Source organism: Canis aureus, chromosome 9 (assembly GCF_053574225.1).
Source record: "Canis aureus isolate CA01 chromosome 9, VMU_Caureus_v.1.0, whole genome shotgun sequence".
NCBI lineage: Eukaryota > Metazoa > Chordata > Mammalia > Carnivora > Canidae > Canis > Canis aureus.
This window is the reverse complement of record NC_135619.1, coordinates 75,828,521-75,855,261: the sequence shown is the minus strand read 5'-3', so window position 1 is coordinate 75,855,261 and position 26,741 is coordinate 75,828,521. Positions and strand designations below refer to the sequence as shown.

Genomic DNA, 26,741 nt, shown 5'->3' with positions numbered 1-26,741 from the left:
GATCCCAGATCCCAGGATGAGGCCCTGAGCCGAAGGCAGACGCTCCCCCGCTGAGCCCCCCGGGAGTCCCAGGTTGCGTGTTTTCAGGGGACTCTTCTCCACCAGGCTGTTCCATTTTGCCTCCTTCACGTTAACGTCATGAGTTACTTGGTTTGAGCTGGAAGGTTAACCTTCTTTCCCGGAGCAACCCTCACTCGGTTGTGCTGCGTCGTCTTTTCTGTGTGTCTTGGGACTTTGAGCTGCTAATACTGTTGGAAGTTCCCGGTGTGGCCCCGAGAGCCATCAGCCTACGATTCGTCCTTTCTGGCCTCCTTTTCGGGGTTTTAGCGTTGGGGTCTTGCTGGCCTTTCATTGAGAAGAGTTCCTTCTTTCTCATCCAGAAAACTTTGTGTAAGATCGATGTTATTTCCTCCCCTTGAGTCATTTTATTTTTTTACATTTGAGTCATTTTAGTACATTCCCATTCCACTTGTCACTAATTTTTGTGAATAAAATGATTGCTGTTTTTATTTAAAAATATATTATTTATTTATTCATGGAAGACACACAGAGAGAGGCAGAGACACAGGCAGAGGGAGAAGCAGGCTCCACGCAGGGAGCCCGACGTGGGACTCGATCCTGGGTCTCCAGGATCAGGCCCCGGGCTGACGGCGACGCTAAGCCACTGAGCCACCCGGGCTGCCCAATGATCACTATTTTAAAAAGTCTGAAAGCTCCAATGTCAGGATCCCCCGTGAGTCCATTACTATATACTCTGTATGTTTTTGTTTGTCTTTTTGCCTTGTTTTTTCCATTTTCTGGGCTTGGGTCCCAGGATGCCTATTAATTTTTCATTTGATGCTGGACATTTGGGGTCAAAAAGACTGGTGGCTGCGGCAGACAGACATGCTGCAGAGGATTCTGGGTTTCTGGCACTCTGCGGGCCTGGCGCGCACCTAGCTCAGCGGTAACACCGCGGCTCTCCTTCCCAGGCCAAGGCCCTTCCACCAAGAAGGGAAGTCTTGTCTCCTGTGCTCTGACCTGCGTGTTAATATCCTTTGCCCACTTTCTACTGGTTTGTTCATCTTGCTTTCGTTGGGAGGGTATCTGCGTATCAGGGAATCTTTTTTTTTTTAATTTTTATTTATTTATGATAGTCACAGTGAGAGAGAGAGAGGCAGAGACACAGGCAGAGGGAGAAGCAGGCTCCATGCACCGGGAGCCCGACGTGGGATTCGATCCCGGGTCTCCAGGATCGCGCCCTGGGCCAAAGGCAGGCGCTAAACCGCTGCGCCCCCCAGGGATCCCGTATCAGGGAATCTAATCCCTTGTGTGGCATATGGCTAGGACAAGGGCTCCCCCAGCTTTTCCACCGTTGGATGCGCCAACATCTACACGTGTGCAAGTCCCATGTGTCAGAGCACATGGCGGTAACCTGGGCGGCCTTTCTCCTTCTCCCGTCGTCCCCCGCACCCCTGTTCTCCACAGCGAGGCTCTCCAAGCCCCCGGAGAACGCGCCCCTCCGCCCCCAGGCACACGCAGTGTTGTGCCCAAGATCGCGAATCCCAGAAACCACCGAGAAGTCGAGGAGCCGGCGCCGATGCAAACACACGAGGGTTTATTAACAAGCTGGAGCCTGGGGCCACGTGTACCCGACACAGCGGAGCAGGGACTTGGACCCCGGGGAGGGGGGGGTCGCAGCTGGGTTTTTATGGGCTGGTCTAGGGGATTTTTGGAAGGGGTGGAGGAATTTCTTAAGCTCTGTTTTCATTCCAATATGGGACTTTCTGTCTCTGTCAAGGGCGTTCTGAGCTCTGTTTTCATTCTGATACGGGATTTTCTGTCAAGGGCATTAAGCTCTGTTCTCATTATGTTATGGGACTGACTCTCTGTCAAGGGTGCTCTGCGGTTTTTCCTGTAAAGTTCAGCTCTTATTCACAGGGGCCTGAGATGGCGATACTTGTGCTAACGCTAAACTTGAGGTGGAGTGGCCTTAATTTTCTCGGCCTCCACAGCAGGTTCTGGGGTCTCCAACCCCCCCACTGCACATTCCCCGGGAACCCCAGGGCTCCTTGTCTCCAGCCTGGGACTCCCCCCACTTCGCTGTCTGCACAGGGTGCCCGGCACTTCCCACCCTGGGTGGGGTGCAGGGGCCTGATGTCTTCAGCCCCATCAGCAGACAGCAGGGCGCAGGGGCCCTCACCCAGGACTGCGGCCCAGCCTGCGCTCAGGCAACGTTGCGTCAATTCATGCCGTCAGGATCTCGTACTCTATTTAAGACGTTTTTCCGCTAAGAAATTATTTTTACAAAACCTCCCCTGCTTTGCACTTTTAGGGTTTCGTTTCTTGCATGTAAACTAGGAAGTACTGGGACGCCTGGTGGCTCAGCAGTTGGGCACCTGCCTTCGGCCCAGGGCGTGATCCTGGAGCCCCGGATCGAGTCCCACATCGGGCTCCTGGCATGGAGCCTGCCTCTCTCTGTCTCTCATGAATAAACAAAACAAAACAAACTAGGAAGTACTTGTGGTCCTAGGCTGTCCGCGAGCCGCTGCCCCCCCTCCTCTTCCCTCCCGCCCACCGCTCTGACTCCTGCCTGCACCCCTCTTCTCAGGGCCCCTCTCCTCTCCTCCTCGCCCCTCCATCTCATTTCCTCCCCTCCATCCCCCTCCTCTCCTGCCCTCCCTTCCCCTCCCTCCCGTCCTCTCCCCTCCCTGTCCTTTCCCTCTCCTCCCCTCCCCTCCCCCTTTACCCCTCCCTGCCCTCCCCTGCCTTACCCTCCCCCTCCTGCCCTCCCCTCCTCCTCCTTTCCCCTCTCTCCCTTCCCCCCTCCCCTTTTCCCTTCCTCTCCTCCCTTTCCCCCTCCTTCCCTCCCCCTCCCCTCCCCCGTCCTTTCCCCCTCCTCCCTCCCCATCCTCTCCCCTCCCCTCCCCTCCGTTTCCCCTCCCCCTCCCTCCCCTTCCCTCCTTGCCCTCCCCCCCTCCTCGTCCTCCCCTCTCCTCCCTTTCCCCCTCCTTCCCTCCCCGTCCTCTCCCCTCCTCTCCCTTCCCCTGCCCTCTCCCCCTTCCCCCTCCCCTCCCCCCCCCCGCTCCTGCGCAGGCGCGCCGGGGCCGCGCGCGGAGACCTGGGAGCGGGCGGGGCGGGCGGGGGTGTGGCCAGCGCCGGGCCCCAACGGCCGACGCGTCCGCGCGGGAAGTCTCGCGCCAGGCCCCGCCCGCGGTTTGAACCGGAGGCCCCGCCCCCGCGCTCGGCCAATCAGCGTGCGGGGCGGCCGGCGCCTGGCGACCCTTTGTGGGCGCGGAGCGGCCCCGCCCCCCGCGGCCCCGCCCCTCGGTCGGCGGCGGGCTCGGGCTCGGGCTCGGGCTGGGACGGCGGGGACGGCGGGGACGGCGGCGGCCAGGTGAGCGGCGGGCGGGCGCCCCGGGTCGGGGTCGGGGGCGGGTCGGGGGGGCCCGCGGCCCGGGGGTCGCCGCGCGGCCCGGCCCTGCCCTCCCGCCGAGCCCACCTGCGCGCCGGCTCCTTGTCCTTTGTGTCCCGGCCTCACCGCTTCGAGGGGCCTCGGGGCGCGGGTGCTGCGGGCCGGGCCGGGGCGGGGCGGGGCGGGGGCGGTCAGCGGCCCGGGGCACGGACTTTCTGGGCAAGTTTTGCCGTGTTTTCCACCCGAAGCGGAAATGCAGGATGCAAAGTCCCGCTTTAGCATCTCCCGAGAAGGAACCGTGTCTCGGAAGGGCCAGGAAGTGTCCCCCAGCGTCCGGACCGGGTTTCCAGGCCCAGACACTGTATTTCACCCCAGGCCCAGGAGCAGCAGCCGCGGCAGACGCCCCGCGGGGACCCCAGGCCCTTCTGCAGCCGCCCTGCCTGCCGGTCTTCTGGGATGACATATCTCGGAGACCGCCTGAGCGTGTGACCGAAGCGTTCACGTTATTTTGCCTGAAAAACCTGAGTCAGGAGCGAGCTTGCGGGTGGCTGAAGGTCGTAGGGATGCGCCAGGTCAGGGCCGAGGCTGCCCCAGGCCCCCCAGGCTCTGCCGGCAGCCTGGGCTGCTGGGCACATACGGGAGAGCCGCTGCAGGACGGGGAGGTCCCCTTTGTCTTGGGGGCGCCCTGATGGATGGGCACAGCACCCCCCAGGCCCCACCCGCCACGCGGGACCCCTCCCGTGATCTCTGCTCCATCAGCCCTTGGTCTGGAGGCTGCTGTGCTCTGACCTAGGGCTGAACACCCATGGCCTGCTTGTCCCCTGACGTTGGAGGGTTTGGAGCAAAACACCCTTAACCTTGAGGAGGTGATGGGATTGAACTCCGCAGGACCCTCTGGCCGCGTGTGGGGGGATGGAGGTAATACCAGCGCTTTCTTGTTCAGAACTGAATGGTGAGTCGGGGTCTGCAGTTAGGGCAGCCTGGGAAGCGTGGGGTCTTGTGTGCTGATTTCGAAACGTCCAGCCCCAGGCCACTGTCACGGGCTGCCCCAGGAGCTGTAACTTGGACCAGCCGGGCCCCGGGGGTCTGTGTGCCCACCTCGCGCTGACTTTGTTGTGAATACGACTGTGTGGGGAGGGTGAGGCTCTCCGGCCCCCTTCAGCCTGACGCATCACCTCCACACAGGCTCTGGGACCCTCCATCGGCTCCTGGAATTGGATGTGCTGCCCTCCGGCTACTCCTTCTGAAATCCTAATCGGCTAGCGCTGGCTGGTCCCGAGCGTAACAAAAATTAACAGTTGTTCAGGGGTTGGAACATCAGAAGGGAATAATTAGAGTGACTTTGAACACATACTTGTCCTGGCATGCCGAGTGAGATCCAGCGCTTAGTGATGCGCGGGAGGCACTACCTAAAATGGTTTCAATTTAAATGAATGTGGTAGCCTCCCCCGTCAACTGGATTCTGTATTTTTCTTTGTAACCAAGGTATCATTTAGTTAATACAATGCAGTGGGCAGTTAGTAGTTGTGCAGTTGTGTGAATCTGACCAGGACCATGCACCTGTCTAGATAGGGTGCATTTCCATCATCCTAGAGACCTCCAGACCATCCCTGCCCCTCCGTTGGCAACCATTCTGCTATTTTACACCTTAGGTTAGCTTTACCTCTTCTCGAAGTTCATGTGAACAGAATTATAGGGTACCTGTTTCTTTGTTCTTGCTTTGTGATTAGGCGTGGTGTCCGAGGTTTGCTCTCGTTCCGCAGATCAGCGTGAACTTTGTTGCTGGATCGTGTTTGGTTGTCAGACATACCACAGCTTACATGTTTGACTTGCTTATTTTGAATCTGAAAATAATGTTTACACCCGGGGTGGTGAACTGGGTTTGTGGCAGGAGTATGGAGCAGGGATAATGGGTGAAGTGGTGGTGGTTGGGGGGACTTGCCAGCAAATGTGAGGAAGTCCATACAGAAAATCCTGGTGGAGAGTGAATTGATTCTGCTTCTTAGAAAGCAGCTTGATAATGTGGATCATGTGCCTGTCAATAAAGCCCCAGGTCGGAACCGAGCGTCACTGTAACTGGGGAGATTGTGAGTGGTACAAATGCAGGGAGTAAGGCTCAGTTCCTGCGCTGTGTTTATCCTGAGGGTCGGCTTTTGCTGACATGGAAAATGCGGTAACCAAGAACAGCTCGCAGTGAGCTCTCATGCAGAGAGGAGGCTGCTTAGGGAGATGCTGGGAAGAACCTGTGTGGTGACTGCTTCTCTGATGAGTCGGCCACGGTGATTTTTGTCTTGTACTTTCTGATGTTCTTCCCAATTATGTACAGTAAGCTGCGGAAACAGGGGAAGGCGCCTGCATGAGAAGAGCAAAGGCTGTTATTGGAAGTGGCTGCCACCAGGGATTGGGCCACCTTCTGGCTTGCAGAAAGACACTTGGGGACAGGCAGGGGAGTCGGACTGGAAGGGCTTCCAGGGCCCCTGATGGGGTTGCAGCCTGAGGAGCCAGCCGCCCTGGTGGCTTTGTGGGGGGAGCACGTTTGGATTTCTCTAGGAGGTGGGGACAGATACTAGGAAAGCTGTCTGTTATTGATGAAGTCCAGACCCTTGAGGGTGATTGTTACAGAAGTCATTGGTTTCCTGGCCTGTCATGGAGATAGAAGTTTGACTTCCTGGGCCGTGTTAACCTTGAAAATGAAAGTTTGTTATTTCACTAGCAAAAAATGGGTTTATTTGGGAATAACAATAGCAGTTCAGGGCGTAAAAATTAGTAAAACGATGCCTTTTAGAATGGCATCAGGAGGCGGGCAGGAGGAGCGCTCACTCCCACCACTCACTGACCGCTGCAGACCCCACAGGAAGGTGCGCCCCTTGTTCCTGGACACACTGCTACCTTCCCAGCAGGACAAAGGAAGGTTTTCTCCTGCCCTGGCAACAGCCCAGCCAATGGGAGACTGTCCCGGCCCAGCCAATGACAGATGGTAAACCGGCGTGAGGCTGCTGTGGATCCGAGGAAGCGGAGGGTGGCGAGGGCGGGGGGGGAGCCGGGGGTGCCCTGGGCACATTCTGGTGCTCGCTGTGGCCCCCGCCCCTCCTCTGGGCTCCCGCGGGTGTAGCCGGTGCCCGGTGCGCACTCGGGCTCTGGAAGCGGCCTGTAACCCACCCCACCCCCCATCCCGGCTTCTGGGTGGAACGTGATGCTCCGCTCCGCAGGCCGCGTTGGCCGCCCCGGCTGTGGGTGCACCGGCTCCCGCGGGCTCCCTGCCCGACGGCCGTCCGGAGGACAGGGATGCTGTCCGAGGAGCCCCCGCGGCCACAGCCGGGCCCTGCTGCTGACTCGTCTTGCCGGGGGCGGAAGCGGAGGCTCAGGCTCATCCTGTGATTCCGGGGCCTTCAGTGGGCCTATATGAAATGAGCTGCCTACAGACTTGGGATCTGAGACCCTGGAGACAGGCACCCCGCACCCTGCATGTCCTTCCCCAGGCGGCACTAGTACCCCATCATCTCACCGAGATTCTCCATGTGCTCATCAGTGTTAAGCAAGTGACCTTTACACAAAGATTGACAGAAAAAACCTGTAAGAGTTGAGTTTGCAGCCATGAAACATTCGGATCCTTTACTGTCGTAGTGAGTGAAATCTTCACGTGGTTGGTAGTAGCTCTTTCATTCGTTTGTTTAAAAATAGGCAACAAGTCAGTGTGTGGCAGGTGTCGTGGTGGAAATGGCAGGTGGCTTCAGCGGCCTCAGAGTTGGTAGGTCGGACCGGTCTGCTGCTCCAGGAGGGAACAAGCTACAGGCGCTTCGTATTGTAAACTTAGTTTTAAATAATTACAGGTGGGACACCCGGGTGGCTCCGCGGTTGAGCATCTGCCCTCGGCTCAGGGCGTGACCCCTGGCCCTGGGATCGGGTCCCACCCCGTGGCCCTGGGATCGGGTCTCAGGGGAGCCTGCTTCTCCCTCTGCCTGTGTCTTTGCCTCTCTGTGTGTCTCATGAATAAATCTTTTAAAATAAATACATAAATACATACATACATGCAGGTGCACGGGCCGCTGTAAAGAACCGGCCTGGAGAACACCTGCCTCCCTGGTGTCGGAGCTTCAGCAAGATGCCCAGGCAGCATGTCCTGTGTGTGACCACAGAGCCGGTCGCGATCCTGCGTGCTCACACCGGGTTCTGCACCCTTAGAGCACATGCACGGCCTCCTGGACCCGCTACACCCACCACATCTCTATGTCCTGTTCCACAAATATGCGTACCACGCACAACAGTTTGAGGTTGGCTTTCTCTTGGAGCATAACTCCCCTAAGATCCCTCCAAGTCTGGTGTCCCTAGGGCCCTCTGCCCTCTGCCCAGTGGCCGCGTGCAGCCGGTGCCCTCGGGTGTCAGCCACTCCCTGGAGCAGGGCTTTACGGGTAGAGCCACCGTGAACATTCCTGTGCAGGTTATTGCATGAATGTTGGCTTTCCTTTGTTTGGGATAAGTGCCCCCAAAACACCTCATTTTAAAAATGTCTTAAAATGTTAAGCATCCAGGAGATGAGATCCACGACACTGAAAGGAAACCCAGGGGACGGGGCTCCTCCTCCTCCCTGTTGAAGGGTGGGGCTGGCAGGAGGGGGTTCTCAGAGGGGCTCCTGGCAGGGGTGCCGAACTTGGGGGCCTGAGTGCAGACAGCACCGGCGCCGCCCCACCCCACCCGGGTCTCCAGGGGCCCCGGGCTTGCCAAAGTCCGGCCAGCAGCAGCCCCAGAGAGCTACTGCATTGATCTTTCTAAAAAAGGAAATACAAAAATTTGCAGATTTGAAAGACCGTAATCCTCTTCGTGAATAACTCAAATGAATTAGTGGAAACCAACACGGTTAGCTACCTACAAACCTGAGAAGAGAGACGCTTGATGCCTACCCCGCCTCTGGTCCAGAGAGGGTGGTCCTCAGGCTGCTCGCCGTGTGCCCCGCGCTGGCTCTGGAGCCTCCTGGTGCCAGGCTGGGGGTGCAGGTGCCACACTGCAGCCCCAGACCCGTCCTGCTCTGCCTTGTGATTCTCCGGAGCTCTCCGCCTAGAATCAGTTCGAAGGACAGTTTGCTCGTATTTTGGCTTCTGCGAGCAGAGGTAATGGCCTGCTGTGTGAGTGACACCAGTGCCACCCCAGAGCCTACGCAAGGTGCCTGGCCCCACCGGTACCCGGTGAGGTTGAGTCCCATCTGTACCTTGGGGGAGGGCACACGGTTGTCGGGAAGCCGCCCAGGTGCTGCTGGGGCACCGCCAGGGCTCTGGGCCGCGGGAGCCCTTGTAGCCCTCTTGCCGTGAGCCCTGAGGGAAGAGCGGCTGCCAGTGCCCAGGACTCACAGTTGTCAGCTTGGGCACAGGCAGGTGGCAGCAGGCAGGCAGGCACCTGTCCCGCTTCCTCCACTCTTCTCCCTGTGGGCCCGGTGGGCACCAGTGCCCAGAATCCGGGTGTAGCGTTCCAGCCTTGTTCCCGGCGAGTGTGTTCCCTTACTTAGAGTCCTTTTCTCTTTTTTCTGATGGAGGCAGAGGGTGGGGGGGGGGGCGTGTGGTGGTTTTGACCTCTGTTCTGTGTCAGGGCTGTCCCAGGAGCTGGGCCCTGCTTGGACACATGCCCATGGGGCCACAGCGGTCGTGTAACTGCAGCCGTCCCCTCCCAGGAACCCCGTCTTTGACAGTTGCAGACTGAGTCTCAGGGCAGCGTCTGCTGGGGACTCTGCAGTGTGCTAAACGGCATGTCCTTGCTTTCCACAGGGCACGATGTTTGCACGAGGGTTAAAGAGAAAAAGCGCCGAGGACGGGGAGGACGTGGAAGGAGGCCTGGCGGGCACCCAGGCCACGCCTTCCTACAGCCTGCAGCGCCAGTCGCTCCTGGACATGTCCCTGGTCAAACTCCAGTTGTGCCACATGCTGGTCGAGCCCAACCTCTGTCGCTCGGTCCTCATAGCCAACACGGTCCGGCAGATCCAAGAAGAGATGACCCAGGACGGGACCTGGCGGGTGCTGGCACCCCAGGCGGCAGGGCGGGCGCCGCTGGACCGCCTCGTGTCCACTGAGATCCTGTGTCGCTCGGTGCGGGAGCAGGAGGGGGAGCGCCCTGCCGCTGACGTGGGAGATGGCCGCACGCCAGGCCTGGTCCCGGGACTTTCCGCGGTCCCATCTGCACAGGCCCTGCGGAGCCCGCAGAGCAGCCTCTGGGAAGTGGACAGCTCTCGAGAGAACAGAGGAGGCTTTCAGAAGTCACTAGATCAGATCTTTGAAACGCTGGAGAGTAAGACCCCTGGCTCTGTGGAGGAGCTGTTTTCAGACGTGGACAGCTCCTACTACGACCTGGACGCGGTGCTCACGGGGATGGTGGGCAGCACCCAGTCGGGCCACGGCAGTGGGCTCCAGGCCTTCACCGCTGCGGCCACCCCGCCTCCCGGCTCCAGCTGCAGGTCGGATCTGGGCGAGCTGGACCACGCGGTGGAGATCCTGGTGGAGACCTGAGAGGGCCCCTGTGCCCCGATGGGACACTTCACGGATGGGTTCGTAAGGCGTCCAGAGTGCTTGGTCGGGAGTGCTCGCTGCCGTGCATCTGCGAGCTCAGCGCCTGGTTTGTCTGTGATGAGGAGAACCTTCCAGAACAACATCTAGTCGCCCTCTCCCCTTTCTTCCTGAAGGGGCTGCGTGGTTTTCCATTGGGCTGGTCACCCAGGCCACCCGCTGGTGTTCTGCTGCAGCTCCGTGACCAGCCTGGTTTAACTTTAGATAGGTGAATTTTTTTAAATTAAGTTTTATATGTTTTGGGCAATATTTTGTCTTAAGATATATTTTTTAAACTTTTTATACTTTTATCTTTTTAGATTTTTTCAGCTATTTTCTTAAAAGTATATTTTTTCTATAAACATTTTCTGCTGCTACATTAGAAACTTATAACCTAAACAGTTGCAGTCGGTGTATTTCTTTTTATAAGGTTTAAATAAGGACTTTTTTACACGAGGCTTCACCACGTTCTGTGTAGCGTACCTGGATCATGAATTTTCTCTTTATGTTGGCGTGAGCCTTCTCCACGTCCTGTTACAATTAGAGCACCTTGCGCTGCCCCACCTCTTATTCTTGAGTGTCATTACCAGATCTGCTGTGCCAGCCATGTCTCCAGTGTGGATCTCGGAGGGTTTTATTTATGCCTATTTATGTGTCAGTGTTGGAGGCGAGGGTCTCCGGCCCCCGGGGGCGTCAGGCGGTGCCTTCAGGGGCTCTTGACTCCCGGGCCCCCTCCTGTACGTGCCCTGCCACCGTGGAGGCCCCTGACTGGCGTGGACATTGATCAAGGGAAGCGTCATTAAAATGCAGTGAGGAGTCCGGGGGGCTCTCCCGCTGTCCCACTGGACATCAAGGATCGTAAGTCACTGGCCCAGCAGGAGAAGCTTCGGCCGGAGAGTTGGTTCCAGGCCCCACGGGAAGAAACCCACCAGAAACGGCCAGAGACGAGTCCCTGTCATCCTGGACTCCCACTTCTCGCCTGTGGACTTCTGTTCAAAACAGCCCTTCCAACTTCCTCCCTCCTCCATAAATAACGTTCCTCTCATTTGTTGGCCTTGCCTCTGGTTCTGCCATAGTGGGTTGCGATTCTCTTATTCCTGAATAAACCCATTCTGCTGGTAAAACGGTCAACACTCGCCTGGCTGCTGGACCCACGTTTACTGGGCTGGCGTGCACAGGCTGCCGGGTGCCCAGTGTGCGTGGGAAGGGTGCTGTCTGGGTACCGCGGGCCTGCAGAGTGCCACGCTTGCTCTGGGACGCTGGTGCTGGGCAGAACTTCAAGGTTAAGTCTAGAATTAAATTTGGACACTCACTACATGTGACCTCCCGATCCTGGGGGCTGTTGGTGGGGTTGGTGGGGCAGTGCCACCTAAGTGGGCTCTGGGGTACCTGCGCGCGTGACCCCGTGACGCTGTCCTGGACGCTAGGAACACTCAGACCTTTATTTGTTTCACTGGTTTACATGTAAGACCGCACTCTCTCCCCACCCCTGCCCCACTCCTGCTTCTGCCTTTCCTTCCTTACCCAGCCCTTGGCCAAAAAGACCTGTTTCTTTCCAACATGTGACCTTTCTTTAACATCAGCCATGTATGCGTCTCTTTATTAAAAATTATCCATCAAACCAAATGGAAATGTGTTCTTTATCAGCTGCATCATAATTCTCCAGGGGATCTCTTTTTCCTAGTTCAGTGCGGCCGCATTACCTATTGCACTTGGGTGTGTTAAGTCAGCATTTTGCCGACCACCCACACTTTGTGGTTCTGCACCCACCTCCCTGCCCCAGGTCTTGGGCTGGATTTGGGGACGGTGCCCTTGGAGGAGCCAGGACCAGGCTGAGACTTCCACCCACTGCCTCCTTCAGGTTCCATAGGTTTTTCTTGTGGAAAATAAAGTACTTTTTATAAGGTATAACCTGAAGCGGTGTGAAAATCAGGACACTCTCTAGAATGGCATCAGGGGGAGCACTCAGCCCCACCACTCACTGACCACCGCAGACCCCACAGGAAGATGCGCCCCTTGCTCCTGGACACACTGCTACCATCCCAGCAGGAGGAAGGAAGGTTTCCTCCTGCCCTGGCAACAGCCCAGCCAATGGGAGACTGTCTCGCCCCAGGCAATGAGAAATGTCTACACTCCAAGCTCCCAGTTTCCTCCAATGGACTTGCTGTTTACAACACGCCCCCACCCGCCCCATCAAAGAGCCTCTGCTTTGCTCTCAGGACTGTGGGTGGCCTTCCTGGGGCTCGTCCTGGATGGGAGTTCTGTTATTCCCAGATGCATCCACCTGCCCGAGGGAGAAGCGTGGGCTTACCGTCTGGGGGACAAGACTTCATGTCTTTCAGGGTCACATTCTGTGTCAACATCTGGGCGCCCACCTGGCTGTGGTCGGTAGGGCAGTTCCAAGGCTGTGCCGCGCCCCCTGCTGCACCCACCCAGAGCTCCCTCCTGGGGCCCCTCTGCAGGCCCCTCTGCCACCCCAGGCGGGCGGCACGTGCAGCGTCCCCGGAGCAGGGCTGAGGACGGCCATGCCTCCACCACACCTGGACCGGGGACTCGGGCTGGAGGGCAGGAGGTCCCGGCCCCCCGACCCCCCACCTCCCCCACTCCCCAACCCCCCCCCCGACACCCCCCCCCCCGCTCCCTGATACCCCGGCCCCAACGCCCCACCTCCCCTGCTGTCCGGGCTGTGGCAGGGGACCCTGACCACCGCCCTGACCCACAGCCCCAAGGTCACAGCGCCGCCCCCAGACAGGCCTGTGGTTGGAAGAGCCTCCTGAGGCACCTGCTGCGGATGTCTCCCGGGAGCTCTTCCCAGGAGCAGGTGACAGGGTGGAAGTACTGTCGCAGGGAGGTGGTGACGTTGGTCAGGAAGCCCGGGAGAGGAGTGGACGGAGGCAGGTGGCCGTTACGCAGAGAGCTGCTGCCCTGCGCTCTGTGACGTTTCTGGATCTGGCCTCTTTACATTTTTCCTTTTCTCATGCTCCAAGTTGCTTTCTGTTGCTAATTTTGTTCTTGTACTTTTGTAGTCTTTGGGAAAAAGGCCCCAGAAGGTATAAACTGCAGCCCAGCGCTCCTTGGGGAGGCCTGCTGCCGCCCGCCCCAGGAGCCAGCTCGCCCAGGGAGGCGTGCGGCCTCCTCTCCCCGCACCGGCGCGTCCTCCCGGGAGCACCGAGCATGGGGCCCGCCCGGGGCCACCGTCTGCACGGGCGCGCTCTCCCGGCACCTGCTGGCACGTTGGTGCAAGTATGAGGCCGTGGGAGGCAGCCGGGCCAGCTGACCTGGGGGCTGGGGTCTCAGGAAGACCGCAGCCGCTGGCGGGGCGCTGGGCCCAAGGAGGGGCCGCCCCACGGAGGTCCCCCCGTCGGATGGATGACAGGCCCGAGAGCAGGGCAGCGGCCAGGCCGTGGCTGGGAGCGCCCGGGGCGAGGGTCCAGCTGCCCTGCGGGGCCCCTGGAGCGAGCAGCAGGACCTTGAGCTTCCCCCGGGGGGTCTCGTGCTTCTCCGGGCCCCACTCTGGACCTGCCAGGGGCATGGAGCCGCCCTGGGGTCCCCCGCTCCGCCCCTGGGGCACTGAATTTAATCAATGTAGGTTCCTTGGGATCCGCGGCTCTGTGATTATTCTGGAGCTGCCCTGGCAGCTGATGGGGCACGTTCTGGCCGGGGCACCTGTCGGCACTCACCCGCCCGGCTCAGAAGCCCTCCTTGAGCAGACTGGCCAGACATCAGGACGCAGAATCAGAACCACACTTGACGTCTGCGTGGACGCGGAGTGAGGGGCAGGCCTGGCCTGGGGCTTGGGGGGCAGGGTGGGGGGTGCTGGGCCGGCTGGGGGTCAGGAGAGGTCAGGGAGGGCAGCTGGGGGAGTTCAGCGCCGGGTCAGGGTGACTGGTGGGAGGAAGCAGACCATGGAATGGCCTATTTTGAGTTCACGTCTGACTTTAAGGAAAGACTGGGACACGATGCGCAGCGGGTCTGCTGGCGGGGCCCCAGGGGTCCCCAGGGGGGATGCTGCCCTTTGGGGAAAGCGTAGAAGAAAAGCAGTTTCCAAGTGTCCATCTCTCTGTGCCTGAAAGTGAAGACTTAGGGCACGTTTCCCAAACACCCGGCACTAAATCATCTGGTCACCCTTCAACGAGAGCCTCAAAACCAGGCGGGTCTGGCAGAGGGGGCTGAGGCCGGTGCCCTCTGCTGGCCACTCTGGGTCTGACCCCTGGCTTGGCGGAGCTGCTTCCTCCCAGCTGCACCGTGGCCCGGGTAGGACAGCGACGTGCGCCAGGCACTCCGCCAGCCTCAGGTCCCCAGGCCGCCCCCGGAGGGCCGGGCGGGCTCCCGGGCAGGGGCGGGCTGGAACGGGACTGCTGGCACGGTCCCTCGACGGCAGACGAGTCGCCAACAACGTGGGCTTATCCAGGCCACTTTATTTAATAAAATTTTACAAAAACCCGTGCCTCAGCCAGAACCAGCGAAGCTTGCGCAGAGTCGGGGGGACGTCCGGACGCAGACCAGGCTGCGGGCTGGGCAGAGCCGCAGGCAGGTGCTCACGCTTCGCTCTGACCCACCAGGTGCCCTGCCCCAGGTGACAGCAATGCACGTGGGACTTCCTGAGCTGCAAACGGCTGCCTTCCGTGACGGTCCAGCCTGGTGTGCCCCGGGCGGTGCCACGCTGGCAGCCAGGCCCCTCATGCCACCGTGGTCCGTGTCGGGGGGGCGGAGCTCCTGGGACCCTGGGCGGCCCCTTCCTGTGGAGACGGCTCTGCCCGAGGACACAGTCTTCTAAAGCGGTCAGACCCCTGCCCGTTGGCGCAGGACAGGTTTGCCCCGGGCGTCCCAGGAAACATGCCCACGGCGCGGTCCCGGGCTCCAGCTACCCCGCTGAGCCAGTAAGAAAACATAAAATTCCTCATAAAAATACCAAGTGCTCCTGTTTCAGCAGACGTCACTATTAAACAAGGTGATCTTCAGGTTACGTGGATTGAAAATCTTCTTTTTCCACGGGATTGGGACGTACTGCCCGCTTCTGCGTAAGGGCGTCCTCAGAAAGAGGCTGCAGGCAAGCAGGCTCCCCTGGCCGCCGCCGGACGGCCCCGAGAGCTGACGGAAGGGCAGGGCGCGGTCAGGGCCCGCAGACGCCAGCGGCCGCCGCCCCCCGGCCCCGTGGGGCTCCCCCCCCCCCCCTCAAGCTGCTGTCCTCGGGCCGTCACCCCGGACGTGTGCGGGATGCAGCGCACAGCTAGCTCCGCGGCTTCCCCCGGCGCACGGGGCACCACGCTGGGAGGACGGCGGGCTGTGTCCCCGGGCCCAGGGCCACGCAGGCCTCCTGGTCCCAAGTGATGCTAGGACGCTGGCCTGAGGGCCTAGGTGGGGTCACAGGGCCCCGGTGCTGGGGGCCTGGCCTGTCCTGCTCTCGTCCGCAGCATCCACGGATTTCCGCCTACCAGCTGCTGGGACGTGTGGGCTACTCTGAGTGATGCCGCTGTGGACGTTTCTAGACTGGCTGCTCTAAGGGGCCCCTGCTTGCACGTCTAGAAGCTTCTCTCTCCCACCTGTTGGGGTTCCCAAAGAGCAGATGGAGCAGCGTGCTTGGGCATCCCTGGAGAGGGCCCCGGCCTGTGTGACCGGACGACAAAGGGCCTCTCCTGTGCTCCGTCTGCCCTGCTGCCCTGTGTGTTCCCAGCGGCCGCAGCAGCAGCCCGGCCCCTCCCCGGCACACGCTCTCCACACCAAGCACCATCAGGGCAGACCCTGCGGTGGGCGCCCCTGGGTGCCAGTGTTCTCCGGGGCAGGGGTGCGGGCAGAGGGAACCCCACCTGTGCCCCGGGGCCCTGGGGGAACAGGCCCTGCAATGCCTGGCCCGAGTGTGCAGGCCGCCCCAGCCCCAGGAAAGGCTGTGCCGGCCCTCAGAGGGGGGTGGGAGGGGCCCCTGGCCGCGCGCCCCTCCCTTGAGCCTCAGGTGCGCCGGCCCCTCGGCTTCCCTGCAGCCCCTGCTGCCGCCCAGCAGTCCTGTGACGGCGGCTCCCCTCCAGGTGCTCGGCTGCCCCCGGACAGCGGCAGTGCCCGTTTGTCCCGAGCCCATGAGCCTCAGGTCGGAGGTGCCACCACGGAGGCCCACGCGCCTGTCCCGGGGGGCGGCGGCTCACCTTGGTCTGGATCAGGGCTCTGCAGGGCTGCAGACGGGAGGGCGCGCCCGCTTCTTCAGGCTCTTTGAGGTCGGAGCATTCGGGAATGTGACCCAGGTCTCCGGAAAGGTCCTAGTGAGGCGAGCCGTCACCCAGCGGGAAGGAAGCTAAAGGGCCGCTTTCCCCGGTTTTCCCCGCCCCCGCCCCTCTGCGCAGCCACTGGGAAACCGCACCAGGGCTGGTCCCACTGTCCCCCCTCCCGCCAGACCCCAGCGCCCTCTGCCTCAAGTCCTCCCCGCTCCAGGGTGAGCCCTGCACCCCCAGCCCGGCCGCACCCTGCAGCCTGTCCCTTCCCCGTCCTCCCGGCTGTGCTCCTTGCACAAAGGCAACGCGCGGGTGGGCTCACGGGGCCCCCGGGCCCCCACTGCTCGCGGTCCCTCTGGCCCGAGGCCAACGCAGCAGCCAGTCCCAGGGCCCCGTTCACGAGGCCGCCAGCCCGTTCTTGTGTCCCGTGTCTGAATATGTCCTTAATACTTGGGACACAGGAGGGTCTTTGCCAACTGGATCGCAGAGACTGTTCTGGATACGACTGGTGGGGTCTCTGATGTCACGGTGGCCCCTCCTCGGCCACCCCTCACCCCTCTGCTCCAGCTCCGCTGGCTCCACCTCAGGCGCTAGGACCCACCTCTGCCTGCACTTGTGGCTCTGCTGAACCTGTGCCCCTCCCCGCACCCCCCCTGCAGCCCCTGAGCAGAGGCCACTCCTGCCTCCCCACCCCTGCAGCCCCTGAGCAGAGGCCACTCCTGCCTCCCCACCCCTGTAGCCTCTGAGCAGAGGCCACTCCTGTGCCCCCTCACCCCTGCAGCCCCTGAGCAGAGACCACTCCTGCCACCACCCCCACTGCCCCCGCCAATGCTGTGTCCATCCCTGCAGTCTGCCAATGTCCTGCCAGGACACCTCCTCCACTGGGTGCTGGGGACTGGCCTGCACTTGGACATCTGTCAGCCTGGCACAGAGCAGGGGCCTGACTCTGATGAGCTGACCCGTCTCGCCCCTTCCCTGCCTGTGTTGCCTCATCACCCCCCTCCCCAGAAACCTGTGCATTTTCTCCCCCACCTCTGTTTTCTGGCAGCAAGGCCCCCCTACCCTCATGCTGTGTAGACAGCTCCCTGCGGCCGCAGGGTGGCCGGCAAAGTCGCTGCGGAGTCCAGCTGCACCCCCAGGAGCCCCGTGTACACCTGAATCACCTTCTGAGCAGCATCTATCCCAAGAACAAGAAAGAAGTTTTCCTGGCAACGGGACTTGCTCCAGAGGCATCGAGAGGCCGACATGCCAGTTGTGTTCTGAAGGGCTCTCCAGAGTTCTCTAGATTCAGAACTGGAAGAGACATACGTTAGTTAAGAGGTGACGGAGAAGCCTTCAGAACAGCAGCCGGAGGGTACCTGCCCTCGGAGGCCGCGAGAACAGAGCACGCCTCCTCCGGGACAGCGAACACCCCAGCACTTGTGGCACCGCCACCCTCTGCCCCTGGCACTGCCAGGCTCATGGTCATGGCTGAACGGCTCCTCCAAGGGCACAAGCTCCTGGAGGCCTGGTACGACTTTTGTTCCTGATGATCTTGGGTACCAGAGATGCTCATCAACTCGGGCTGGAGGGGTGCCGAGAGGATGACCGCTGGGTGTCCGTCACGCAGCGGCCACAGTTGCCAGCCCAGTGCCTCCGAGGGAAGAGAGGGGTGCCCACGGACCACAGTAGGGCAGTCACGCTAAGCACCTGCTTCCTTTCCAAGCCGTCCTCACGCATTTACACCCCAGAGTAACAGCAGTGTCCCGTCTGGCCCCGCCAGACCTGACACCGGGGGCCCCTGTCTCTGGGTGTCTGAGGCTCATGCTGCCCCCGAAGGCCCTTCCACCTGCCTGCTGGCCTGGACCACACCTCGGGGAAGCGCCACATCTGGAGGGCACATGGTCCTCTGGGCTAAGGTGGTGACAGCCTCCTGGGCTTCAGGCCTGTCCCCAGGTCCCTGCTGGGGGTTTCCTGGGGCAGGCACTGGCTTGGACCCCAGCGGTGGCCCTGACTGGGGCCGAAGCCAGAGCCCAGAAGGGCCAGTCTGCAGAACTCCCTGACAAAGAGGTCAAGCACAGGGGCCAGGGAAGCCAGCTCACACCAGCCCTCTCCTCCTCCTGTGGCCTGGACCCAGAGGACCTCGGGCTTTTCGACCACTACACAGGATCCAGTGAGCTAAACGTGGGTTCCCCGGGTGCCCAGTGAAAGCGTGTCTGAGAACATGGCCATCTGGAACAGCTGTGTTTGTGACAGGCCATAGGACTAGTCCCGGGGACCGCCAGCCTTGCTGGCAGCACCCGGAGCGCTCAGGCTGGATGACCCTGTGGGTGCAGACTGTCCCTGCGGGGCATTGGCGTGTCTTCTCTGTGGCTGAGGATCAGCGGGTCAGGTCCCCCGGGGCAGCGCTGTGCCGCAGCCCAGGCCCCCAGGCCCTTCCACAGCCCCAGCACTCGCATTAAGACACAAGGAGCTGGCGCCCCCGGTCTGCCTTGCTCCAGGCGAACGCGGCTCTCAGCAGGTGACCATGGCCAGACCGTGGGCATCACTCCGTGGCACCCAGTCCCTGTGTGAGGACCCCCTGACTCCAAGGCTGTGGGGACTTCAGGAGAGACAGGCTCTCTGGAAAGGTCCACTTATCAACCAAAAGTATAAACTCAGATTCGCCGTAAGAAATGTCAGTTCCCGGGATCCCTGGGTGGCGCAGCGGTTTGGCGCCTGCCTTTGGCCCAGGGCGCGATCCTGGAGACCCGGGATCGAGTCCCACATCGGGCTCCCAGTGCATGGAGCCTGCTTCTCCCTCTGCCTGTGTCTCTGCCTCTCTCTCTCTCTCTCTGTGACTATCATGAATAAATAAATAAAAAATCTTTAAAAAAAAAAAAAAAAAAAAAAAGAAATGTCAGTTCCCGTGTAAGTTCATTACCACAGTGTGTGTACAGGTTCACAGCCAGGCTTCCCTTCGCCGCTTGCGTCTAAGACGTGGTCTAAGGGGGAGATGCCCTCAGCGGCCTGCGGGACCGGGACTTCTTGAAATGCAAACCTGAAAACGTCCGCGTAGCTGAGCGCGAGCTGAAAGAGAGAAACACACACACTACGTCACCTTGTACCCAACACGCAGTCTTGGTGCAAACGAAGCGTGTGAACAACCACATCGTTACTGCTGCCACGGCGGGACACGCTCGCTCCTACAAGTCTCCGCCATGCACACTCCCGATGAGACGCGCAGGCAAAGTGGGTTAGGGCACAATACTCATAAGCCTCGTCAGTGACTCACGAGAAAGAGGCGCCCGTGTCAACTGTCTGGGAAATCTAGCCACACGACAGTAAGGGTGGCCGTTCCCTGACGGAGACCTGAGGTCGGAAGGTGGGAGTTAGTGTGAAGTGCTGGAATGAGGGCTGTGTAAAGTCTGACAGCAAGTGCAGGAGTGCAAACCGGGGGGCTGGAGGTGAGGGCGGGTGAGCACTGGGCAGGTGGAGGTGAGGGCGGCTGTGCAAGCTGAGGTCCTGGGGGCCCCCGAGAGCGCTGGAGGTGTGCGTGTGTGCAGAGCTGCATCCACGGCAGCGGGGGGCGGCTTCCTTATTCCCCTAGTGTCTCCTGCAAAGCTCCCATTATCCTCAGACTGTTCCCTGACAAGTCCTGTTTCCGAGACAAGCGTCCTAGCAGGGTGGACTGATGAAGAGGGCGCCCCGCCGAGGTCCAGGGGTCACCGCCTGGCTCAGGAAGCAAACAGCTCACCCCTAGAACCAGAGAAACCTGTTCCCGGCCCTTCCCCATCTGACTGCTTTTGTTCTCCTGGTGCTGGGGGAGGGGGGAGCCCTTGGGGGCAGATGGTGGAGGAAGAGAAGCGGAGAAACGGAGAAACGGAGGGATCAGGTGCAGTCACAAGACAGGTGGAACTGCTGTGAGGTCGGGAGGGGCAGAGCCAGGGGCCAAGGGGCCCAGCCCGGCATGGGCCGCAGGCTGGAAGGGACTCTCGGGGAGGCTTTCTAAGGAAGCAGAGTGACAATTCGGACGAAAAGCTCTTTCCAGTGTGCCCTGAACTGCGGCGGGCAAAGTGGGCGGCGGACTGGGCGCCCGGGGGGGCGGGAGCAGCGGGCACAGGGCCCCCGCCCCTGAGGACCCCCGCCCCGTCAGGAGGGCAGCAGGGACGGCCCGGGGGAGACGCAGAGCCGAGCCCTCCCGGGAGCCCGGGTCGGCCCGCAGATACCTCTCGAGGCGAGCTGCCCGCGGCTCCCGTCCCCCCAGCCTGGCGCCCTGGATGCGGGGGGCTCTCCGGGGCCTCCGAGTTTGCCGCGAACTGTCCAGCCTTGGCCGGGGCCTCCTGAAAGCCTTCGAACTCGCCCCAGGCGCTGCCGTGCTCCGCGGGCTCCGGGCCGCCCGGGGGGCGGGGGCCGGTCCTCAGCCCCTCCGCGGGGTCGCGGGGACACCGGCCGGGAGGGCGCGAGCGGCCAGGGCCTGCCCCCCGCTGCCGCTGGCCCTGCATGGCCGCGCCGCCGGGCCCGCGTCCACGCGCCGGGGAGCCGGGGAGGTGCACCGCAGCGCCGCGCGGGGGCCTCGGGGGCCGCACGGGCGGGGCGGGGGCGGGGGCGGGGGCGGGGGCGGGGGCGCCCCGGGCGGGGCAGACGGCAGCCGGGGGCCGGGCCGCCCGCTCCCGCCGCGGCCTGCGCGAGCCGCGGTCCCCACGCCTGCCCGTTGCCCGGCAACGGAGCGCGCCAACCCCGCCGCGGCGGCCGTCGTGACGTCAGCGCGCCGGCCCCGCCCGCCCGCCGCGTGCTGCGTGTGCCCCGCCCCCGCCCGCGGCCCCGCCCCCGCCCTCAGGCCCCGCCCCCGCCCGCGGCCCCGCCCCCGCCCTCAGGCCCCGCCCCCGCGCGGCCTCTGCGGAGGGGCTGCCCCGAGCCGCCCGCCGCCCCCGCGAGCCCCGGGGCGCGCTGCTGCCAGCTGGGGGGGACCTGCCGCCGCCACCCGCCCGGGGCCTCCCTGCCGGCCCTTCCAGGCCCTTCCAGACCCTTCCCTGCGCGCCCGCCCCCAGGCCCGGGAAATCCAGCCTGATGCGTGCACTGGACTCCATCCTGCCCGGATGCACGGCCCGCTCCCCCGCCCCCCTCCGTGCTCCCACGTCTCCGCCCCGCGACCTCCCTGGGCCCTGTCCCGCTGGCATGAGTCACCTGCCCTCCCCGCTACTGACCATTTTAATTTTGAAAATTAGCAGATGAGATCATCCCCGGCCGCGGGACAGCAGAGTCCGGCCCCCCGCCCTGTTTCCCGAGGGGTGCATCAGGCAGTGTGCGAGCACCCAGCTCCGGCAGACACCTGGGTGACCCTGCGGGAAGGTGACCAGATGCCGGCTCTCCTGCCTGGATGTCACCCCAGGGACACTGTGGGTCCCAGGCAGTTCTGCTGTGTGCCCACTGCTTGGACCTCCTCATCCATCGTCCTTGCTGCCCTCATAGTCCAGGGAGCTGGAAAGGGGTATGAGAAGTGTTGCACTCGTGCGCAGGTGGGGAAACTGAGGCCCGGGCCCAGAGGGGGTGTTGCTGGGCTGGAACCAGGTCTTCTGAGCTCAGCAGTCTCCCACGCCCTGTCTGGGCCGCAGTGGAGAGTGAGGATGGCCTTGTGACCCTCAGGGTGCGGGTGGGCTGGTCTGCATTACAGCTGTGGCAGCTGAACAAGGCCACCCAGAGATGTCCACGCCCCGATCCCCAGAACCCGTGGCTGCAACACCTTACAGGGGACTTTACAGACATGATTGCATTAAGGCTTTTGAGAAGTAAGTCCTGGGTCATGCTGTTGGGCCCGATGCCCTTACAAGGAGGAGGCAGGAGGGTCAGAGTCTGAGGAGACGGACAGACAGAAGCAGAGGTCAGGGTGATGCAGGGCTAGGAAGCAGGGGATGGGGCAGCCCCTAGAACCTGAAAAGGGCGAGGAAGTACACCTCCCCTGAAACCCCAGAAGGAAAACAGCCCTACCAGCACCCAGCACCCAGCACCGCAGGGACTGAATGTGTGTTTAAGCCACTGTGTGGTTATTTGTTAGCGGCCATGTGAAGCCAGTAGAAGCCAGTGGCCCTTGGCTACTAGGAAGGTGCTGCCTTGGGGGAGCCCAGACTCAGAGGAAGTGGCAGAGGTGACCCAACATAGGGTGCTCAGCCCTGGCTGCAGGTGAAGGAGGGTAACCCACATAGCCGACAGGCGGCCCCTGGCTCCTCCAGCCAGCAACTGGGCAGACTGGGCAGGAGAGGGGCCACCAGCCGAGGGCCAGGCCTCCAGCTGGGGCAGCGGGGCACATAGCTGTTCAAATTTAAAAGGCTTCACCTGCTGGGGGAGACTAGCCAGTGGGGAGCATGGCGCCATCCAGGCAGGAGTTCAGGGGACACATGCAGGACACCCTGAGGGGCCGTGGAGGGGGTGCAGGCAGTGTAGTCAGGAGGAAGAGTCCATATGCCCCCACCCGACTCCTCCTGGGACACCTTGGTCCATCCCTGGTCCCCAGCCTGCCCAACATGGGTGGGGACAGCTTCTCTGCCGCCAAGCTGAGCCTCCACGTCCCAGCCTCTGAACAGGAGGAAGGGGCCGGCCTCCACTTGGCCCAGAGCCCCACAGTAGCCTGGCACCCCCTGGCCATTGCCTGGTGAGGGATGAGGAGGTGTCCTTAGCCCTCAGAAGCATCTAGGTATCCTGCTCCTCTGGGGTTCTCAGCCCCAGATCATTGGGGTACGTCAAGGAGGCCGCTGCCCCCAGGCGTGGAGCAGGCACCCAGTTCGGGGGAGACTGAGGCAGTCAGAAGCCAGGGGTCAGGAGACCTGAAGCTGCCGCAAACCCCTCCGCCTGCTGTGTGAGGATCGGTGGGGGGCAGATGGCGGCTGATGGGGTCCTGCGTTGTGACTCTGCGCTGGGCCAGGCCGCAGCCGGTACAATGGCAGAGCTATTTTTGCTTATGGTGCTGCGGCTGCCGCATGGAGACATGAATCATTGATGCTCCGGGCATCCCTGCCCGCCCGGAGAGGCCCGAGAGCGACCAGCCGGTGCGGGGTGGGGGTGGGGGACTCTGCTGGGGAACCCCGGCCTGTGGAGTCGGCAGCCACCACCCGTCACCCTGGCCCCACCAGTTCCCAGGCAGTCCGCCTCGGGAGACCCCCGAGCATCACGAGGGCCGTGGGGTCCCCGGCGCGGTGGTCCCAGGGAGGCGGTGAAGCCTGTGCCTGCCAACGGGAGAGAGCCCGGGCACTGCACGACCGCCACGGCCCTCCCGGCGCTCAGTGGTGGGGGCCGTGTGGGGGCCAGGGGTGGGCGGGCTGGGCCCAGGGCTCCGTGCTTGTGGGGGAACAGTGACTCCTCAGCCGTCCAACTGTTGTCACCTTCCCCAGCAGGCATCTGTGCCCGGAGGGGCCACGGGGACCGGGCTGTCTCGGGGCATGACGACAGCAGCTCTGGCAGCTCAGGGCTCTGCGGCAGGCTCACTGCCAGGCTTCGGCTCGCGGGAGGGCCGGGCGGGGAGTGGGGAGGCCTGGATGCGCTTCACAGGCTCCACCTGAGCAGCTTTCTCCCTGGGCCCACCCTGTGATCCTGGGGCCAGGCTGGGGCTTCTGAGGCCCCCGTATGTGGGAGGAGGGAGTGGACACAGGAGGCAGGGCCCAGTCTAGCTGGCCCAGGGCGGAGAGGGCCGACTTAGGGGCCGTCTTCCTCTACACAGGGGCCAGGCCCTCCTAGAGATGAAATGAGGCCCACAGGGTCCCCCGGGGAGTGTGCAGGGGTGAGCAGAACAGGTGATGCCAGCCTTCTGCAGGAGACGGGAGGGGCAGCCTCTGGGGCAGGAGTGCCCTGGATCTAGGGCCCTGGGTCAGTGCTGAGCCAACTCGCTTGCTGCAGGGTAAGCGAGGCTCCAGCAGGGCAGTGCAAGCCCACCGAGGCGTCACCAAAGACGGGTGCAGAAGTGGCTGCAGGGAGGGTCCCTGCCCTGGTCCCCCCCAGGCCCTGGCCAGTCAGGGTCCCAGGGACCGCCCAGCTGCACACGGGCCCGCTGGGGGCTGCTCCGTCAGCAGCCATGTGAGACCCCTCCTCCTGACCTCTGCTTAGGTGGGGCGGCTCCCTGGCCTCCCCACCCATCCCCCTCTGCCCTTCAGAGCCCCACGTGCATCATGCTAGACGATCAGGATATGTCACATGGAAAGAGACCGCTTCATTTGGACACACACTTTGCCAAGGTCACTCATGTAATGGGGCGGGGGGACACAGAACTGGGTCTGTGTCCCAAGGTCCCCGCTTGGACAAGTGCCCCTTCTTCCCTGGCCCCCAATGCCAGACTCACATACACGGATGGGCAGGCTGGGATCCCAACAGATCTGGACAGATGTGGGACACACCCAGGGACACAAAAAGTGCTCCCTCCCTGCACCCATGAGCAGCTGACTCCCAGAAGAACAGAGCAGGGCAGGACTCCAGGGAAGGAGGAGGGTGCAGGGTCTGTGGCTCCAGGGCAATGCTGCCCAGCCCATGGGGAAAACCCCACACCCCATTGTCCCCACCTGAAGGACAGAGCTGTGCCCCGTTGTCCATGGGCCCCGTGGAGGAGAGGCTGCAGAGCCTCTTCCCAGCAGTGATGTGCATGTCTGTGGGACCTGCTGCTGGCAGGCTGCCTGGCTGCAGCCCAGCTAACGGGAACTGGCACACATGAGTCATCCTGCTGGGCAGGCTCACCTGGGCCCTGCCGGCATCCCCAAGGAGGCCCAGGAGGAGAGTGCACCTGTGTGTGCATGTGTGTGTCTGTGTCCGGTTGTGCATACCTGGGCTCTTGGGTCCAACGGGTGCACTTGTGTCAGCATGGGTGGGACTGTGTGTGCGCCTCTCCGTGCACGGAGACATATCCAAGCCCATCTGTGTATTGGTGTGAACATGTGCGTCATCTCGTCTACCTGTGTGTCTTGGGTGTGTCTCAGGTGCGTCCCTGTGTCTGAGTGGCTCCCCGTCTCTCTCTGCTCCAGGAGCAGGTATGTGTGTGTGTCCACCTGTCCGTCCCAGCACCACGGGCACCATGCCTAGGTGGCGCCCAGGCGTGGTCCTCCTTGGCACAGCGATGCGTTCCTGGGTCTGTTCTGGCCCAGGCTCCCCGCCCGCAGCCCCAGTGGGACCCACACCTCCAAGGTGCCCTTCCTCAGGTCTACGCCAGGCTGGGCCTCAGCGAACTCCTACTTTGGTGTTAACGGAATTCTCCTGGGCCTTCCCACTCCCTGCCGGTTCCCCAAGGAGTGTGGTGTTCTGCACAACACCCAGGCTGGAGCTCAGCGGCCCCAGCCATCCCCACTCCAGTCCTTACCAAGGCCCTCTGGAGCATCCGGGGCCTTGTGGCCTTGTCTCCCTCCTCATATTGCTGCCCGGGCCCAGCCCCACCCTCCCTCTTGCAGGGCTCCCGACTTCCAGCAGGGCCCACGCACCCTGCCCCCCGCCGCCGCCCCGGGGAGGGTCTTTCCTCAGCTCCCACCGCCCGGTCTCGCTGCCCCCCGCCCCGCTGCACCTAATTCTCGGCCTGGGCCCTCTGTGGCCTCGAGGGAACACTCTTCCCGCACACTCCTGGGGTCCCAGCTTGGACGGCCCCTTGGGACCCCCCCGCGCACCCCAACCGCGGCGGCGCGCTCCCGGGCAGAGCAGCGTCTAGACTGCGAGCCCCTGGGCGGGGCCGGGAGGTCGGCTCTCCGGCCCGTCGCCCCTCGGGCTCCCTCTGCCCCCGTGACCCCGGGCCCCGCCCCCGCGGGGACCCCTGCCCGGCAGCGGCCCGAGGCGCGCGGTCTGGGCGGGGGGCGGAGGGGGCGGGGCCGGGGGCGGGGCCGGGGGCGGGGCCGGGGCGCGGCAGCCAATGGGCTGGAGGGGGCGGGGCGGGGCGGCGGCGGGTCCCGGGCGCCGGCGGGGTCCGCAGTCGAGGCCGGCCGCCCGCGGCAGCGCCCTCCCGGCTCCCCGGCCGCCCGCGCGCCGAGCCCAGACCCGCGACCGGACGCGCCGGGCCCGCCGGCCCGCACCGCCCGGCGCCGCGATGTGCGACTGTTTCCACGCGGTGCTGCCCTCCTGGCCCGGAGCCCCCGGCAGCGGTGCGCCTCCTCCCGCCTGCTGCCCCCCGCACGCGCCTCTCACCTGGCCCTGCCTCGCTCTCCCACCTCTGCCGCTCACCGTCTCGGGGTCGCTGACTCATCCCTGCCACTCCCTCTGTCGCTCCCGCCTCTGTCACTCTCCCTGCCTGGCTTTCCCTCCCTGTCACTGCCCCGTGTCCCTAGAGGCGCCGCTCGGCGAGGCGGCACGTGTGAGTGGGGCGCGGGGGCCGTGGGTCACCTGGCACGGGGACCTGCAGCCAGGCTTGCCCGGGGCCCTGCTCTGGGGCCGGAGGACCACGGACTTAGGGCTGGGTGGGTCCACAGTGTGGCTGGCTCCCTGGCGCGGCGGGGCAGGCAGGGCTGGCCCCGAGGGCTGCGGCTGGGTGAGGGGCCACGGAGTCCCCGGTTCGGTGCCGGGCAGGGAAGGTGGGTGTTGCCCTCGCCTCTGCCCGCAGAATGGGAAGCAGGTGCTTTGTCATCTGTCTGTCCCCGCTCGAGGTCTGGTTCCCGCGTCTGCGTGCCTCAGAGTCTTGGGGGGCAGGTGGGGTGAGGCAGGGGCAGTTATCCC

The 26,741-nt window shown here is 62.9% G+C and overlaps 2 protein-coding genes across 12 annotated transcripts; one reads left to right on the top strand and one right to left on the bottom strand.

Annotated features, from left to right (window-relative positions):
• Window positions 1-3,296: 3,296 nt before the first annotated feature.
• CDCA4 (cell division cycle associated 4) lies at window positions 3,297-11,042 on the top strand. Of its 11 annotated transcripts, none has more exons than XM_077910827.1 (4): window positions 3,325-3,376; window positions 3,770-3,966; window positions 7,429-7,665; window positions 9,148-11,042. In XM_077910827.1, exons 3-4 carry the CDS (start codon window positions 7,582-7,584, stop codon window positions 9,880-9,882), a joined length of 819 nt encoding a protein of 272 aa, XP_077766953.1. In that variant the 5' UTR covers window positions 3,325-3,376; window positions 3,770-3,966; window positions 7,429-7,581; the 3' UTR covers window positions 9,883-11,042. The 11 variants fall into 11 exon arrangements, with proteins under 11 accessions (XP_077766959.1, XP_077766953.1, XP_077766960.1 ...); XM_077910832.1 differs by lacking the exon at window positions 3,325-3,376 and adding an exon at window positions 8,189-8,499 and having other exon boundaries at window positions 3,608-3,966; XM_077910834.1 differs by lacking the exon at window positions 7,429-7,665.
• Window positions 11,043-14,319: 3,277 nt separating this feature from the next.
• On the bottom strand, window positions 14,320-20,596 carry CLBA1 (clathrin binding box of aftiphilin containing 1). The gene is made up of 5 exons (XM_077910823.1): window positions 20,306-20,596; window positions 19,021-19,166; window positions 17,282-17,411; window positions 16,056-16,166; window positions 14,320-15,009 (listed from the first exon to the last, which is right to left on the bottom strand). Exons 1-5 carry the CDS (start codon window positions 20,579-20,581, stop codon window positions 14,845-14,847), a joined length of 828 nt encoding a protein of 275 aa, XP_077766949.1. The 5' UTR covers window positions 20,582-20,596; the 3' UTR covers window positions 14,320-14,844.
• Window positions 20,597-26,741: the final 6,145 nt, after the last annotated feature.

What these genes read in the sequence shown, in the direction of transcription:
- CDCA4 (XM_077910824.1), top strand. Translation starts at nt 3,655, where the DNA reads ATGCAAAGTCCCGCTTTAGCATCTCCCGAGAAGGAACCGTGTCTCGGA. An exon ending in AGGTCGTAGGGATGCGCCAG is followed by an intron (nt 3,967 to 9,147) that starts GTCAGGGCCGAG and finishes TGCTTTCCACAG; the next exon opens with GGCACGATGTTTGCACGAGG.
- CLBA1 (XM_077910823.1), bottom strand. Translation starts at nt 20,581, where the DNA reads ATGCAGGGCCAGCGGCAGCGGGGGGCAGGCCCTGGCCGCTCGCGCCCT. An exon ending in CGGGCAGCTCGCCTCGAGAG is followed by an intron (nt 19,167 to 20,305) that starts GTATCTGCGGGC and finishes TCTCTCTTTCAG; the next exon opens with CTCGCGCTCAGCTACGCGGA. An exon ending in GGATAGATGCTGCTCAGAAG is followed by an intron (nt 16,167 to 17,281) that starts GTGATTCAGGTG and finishes TCGCCTCACTAG; the next exon opens with GACCTTTCCGGAGACCTGGG.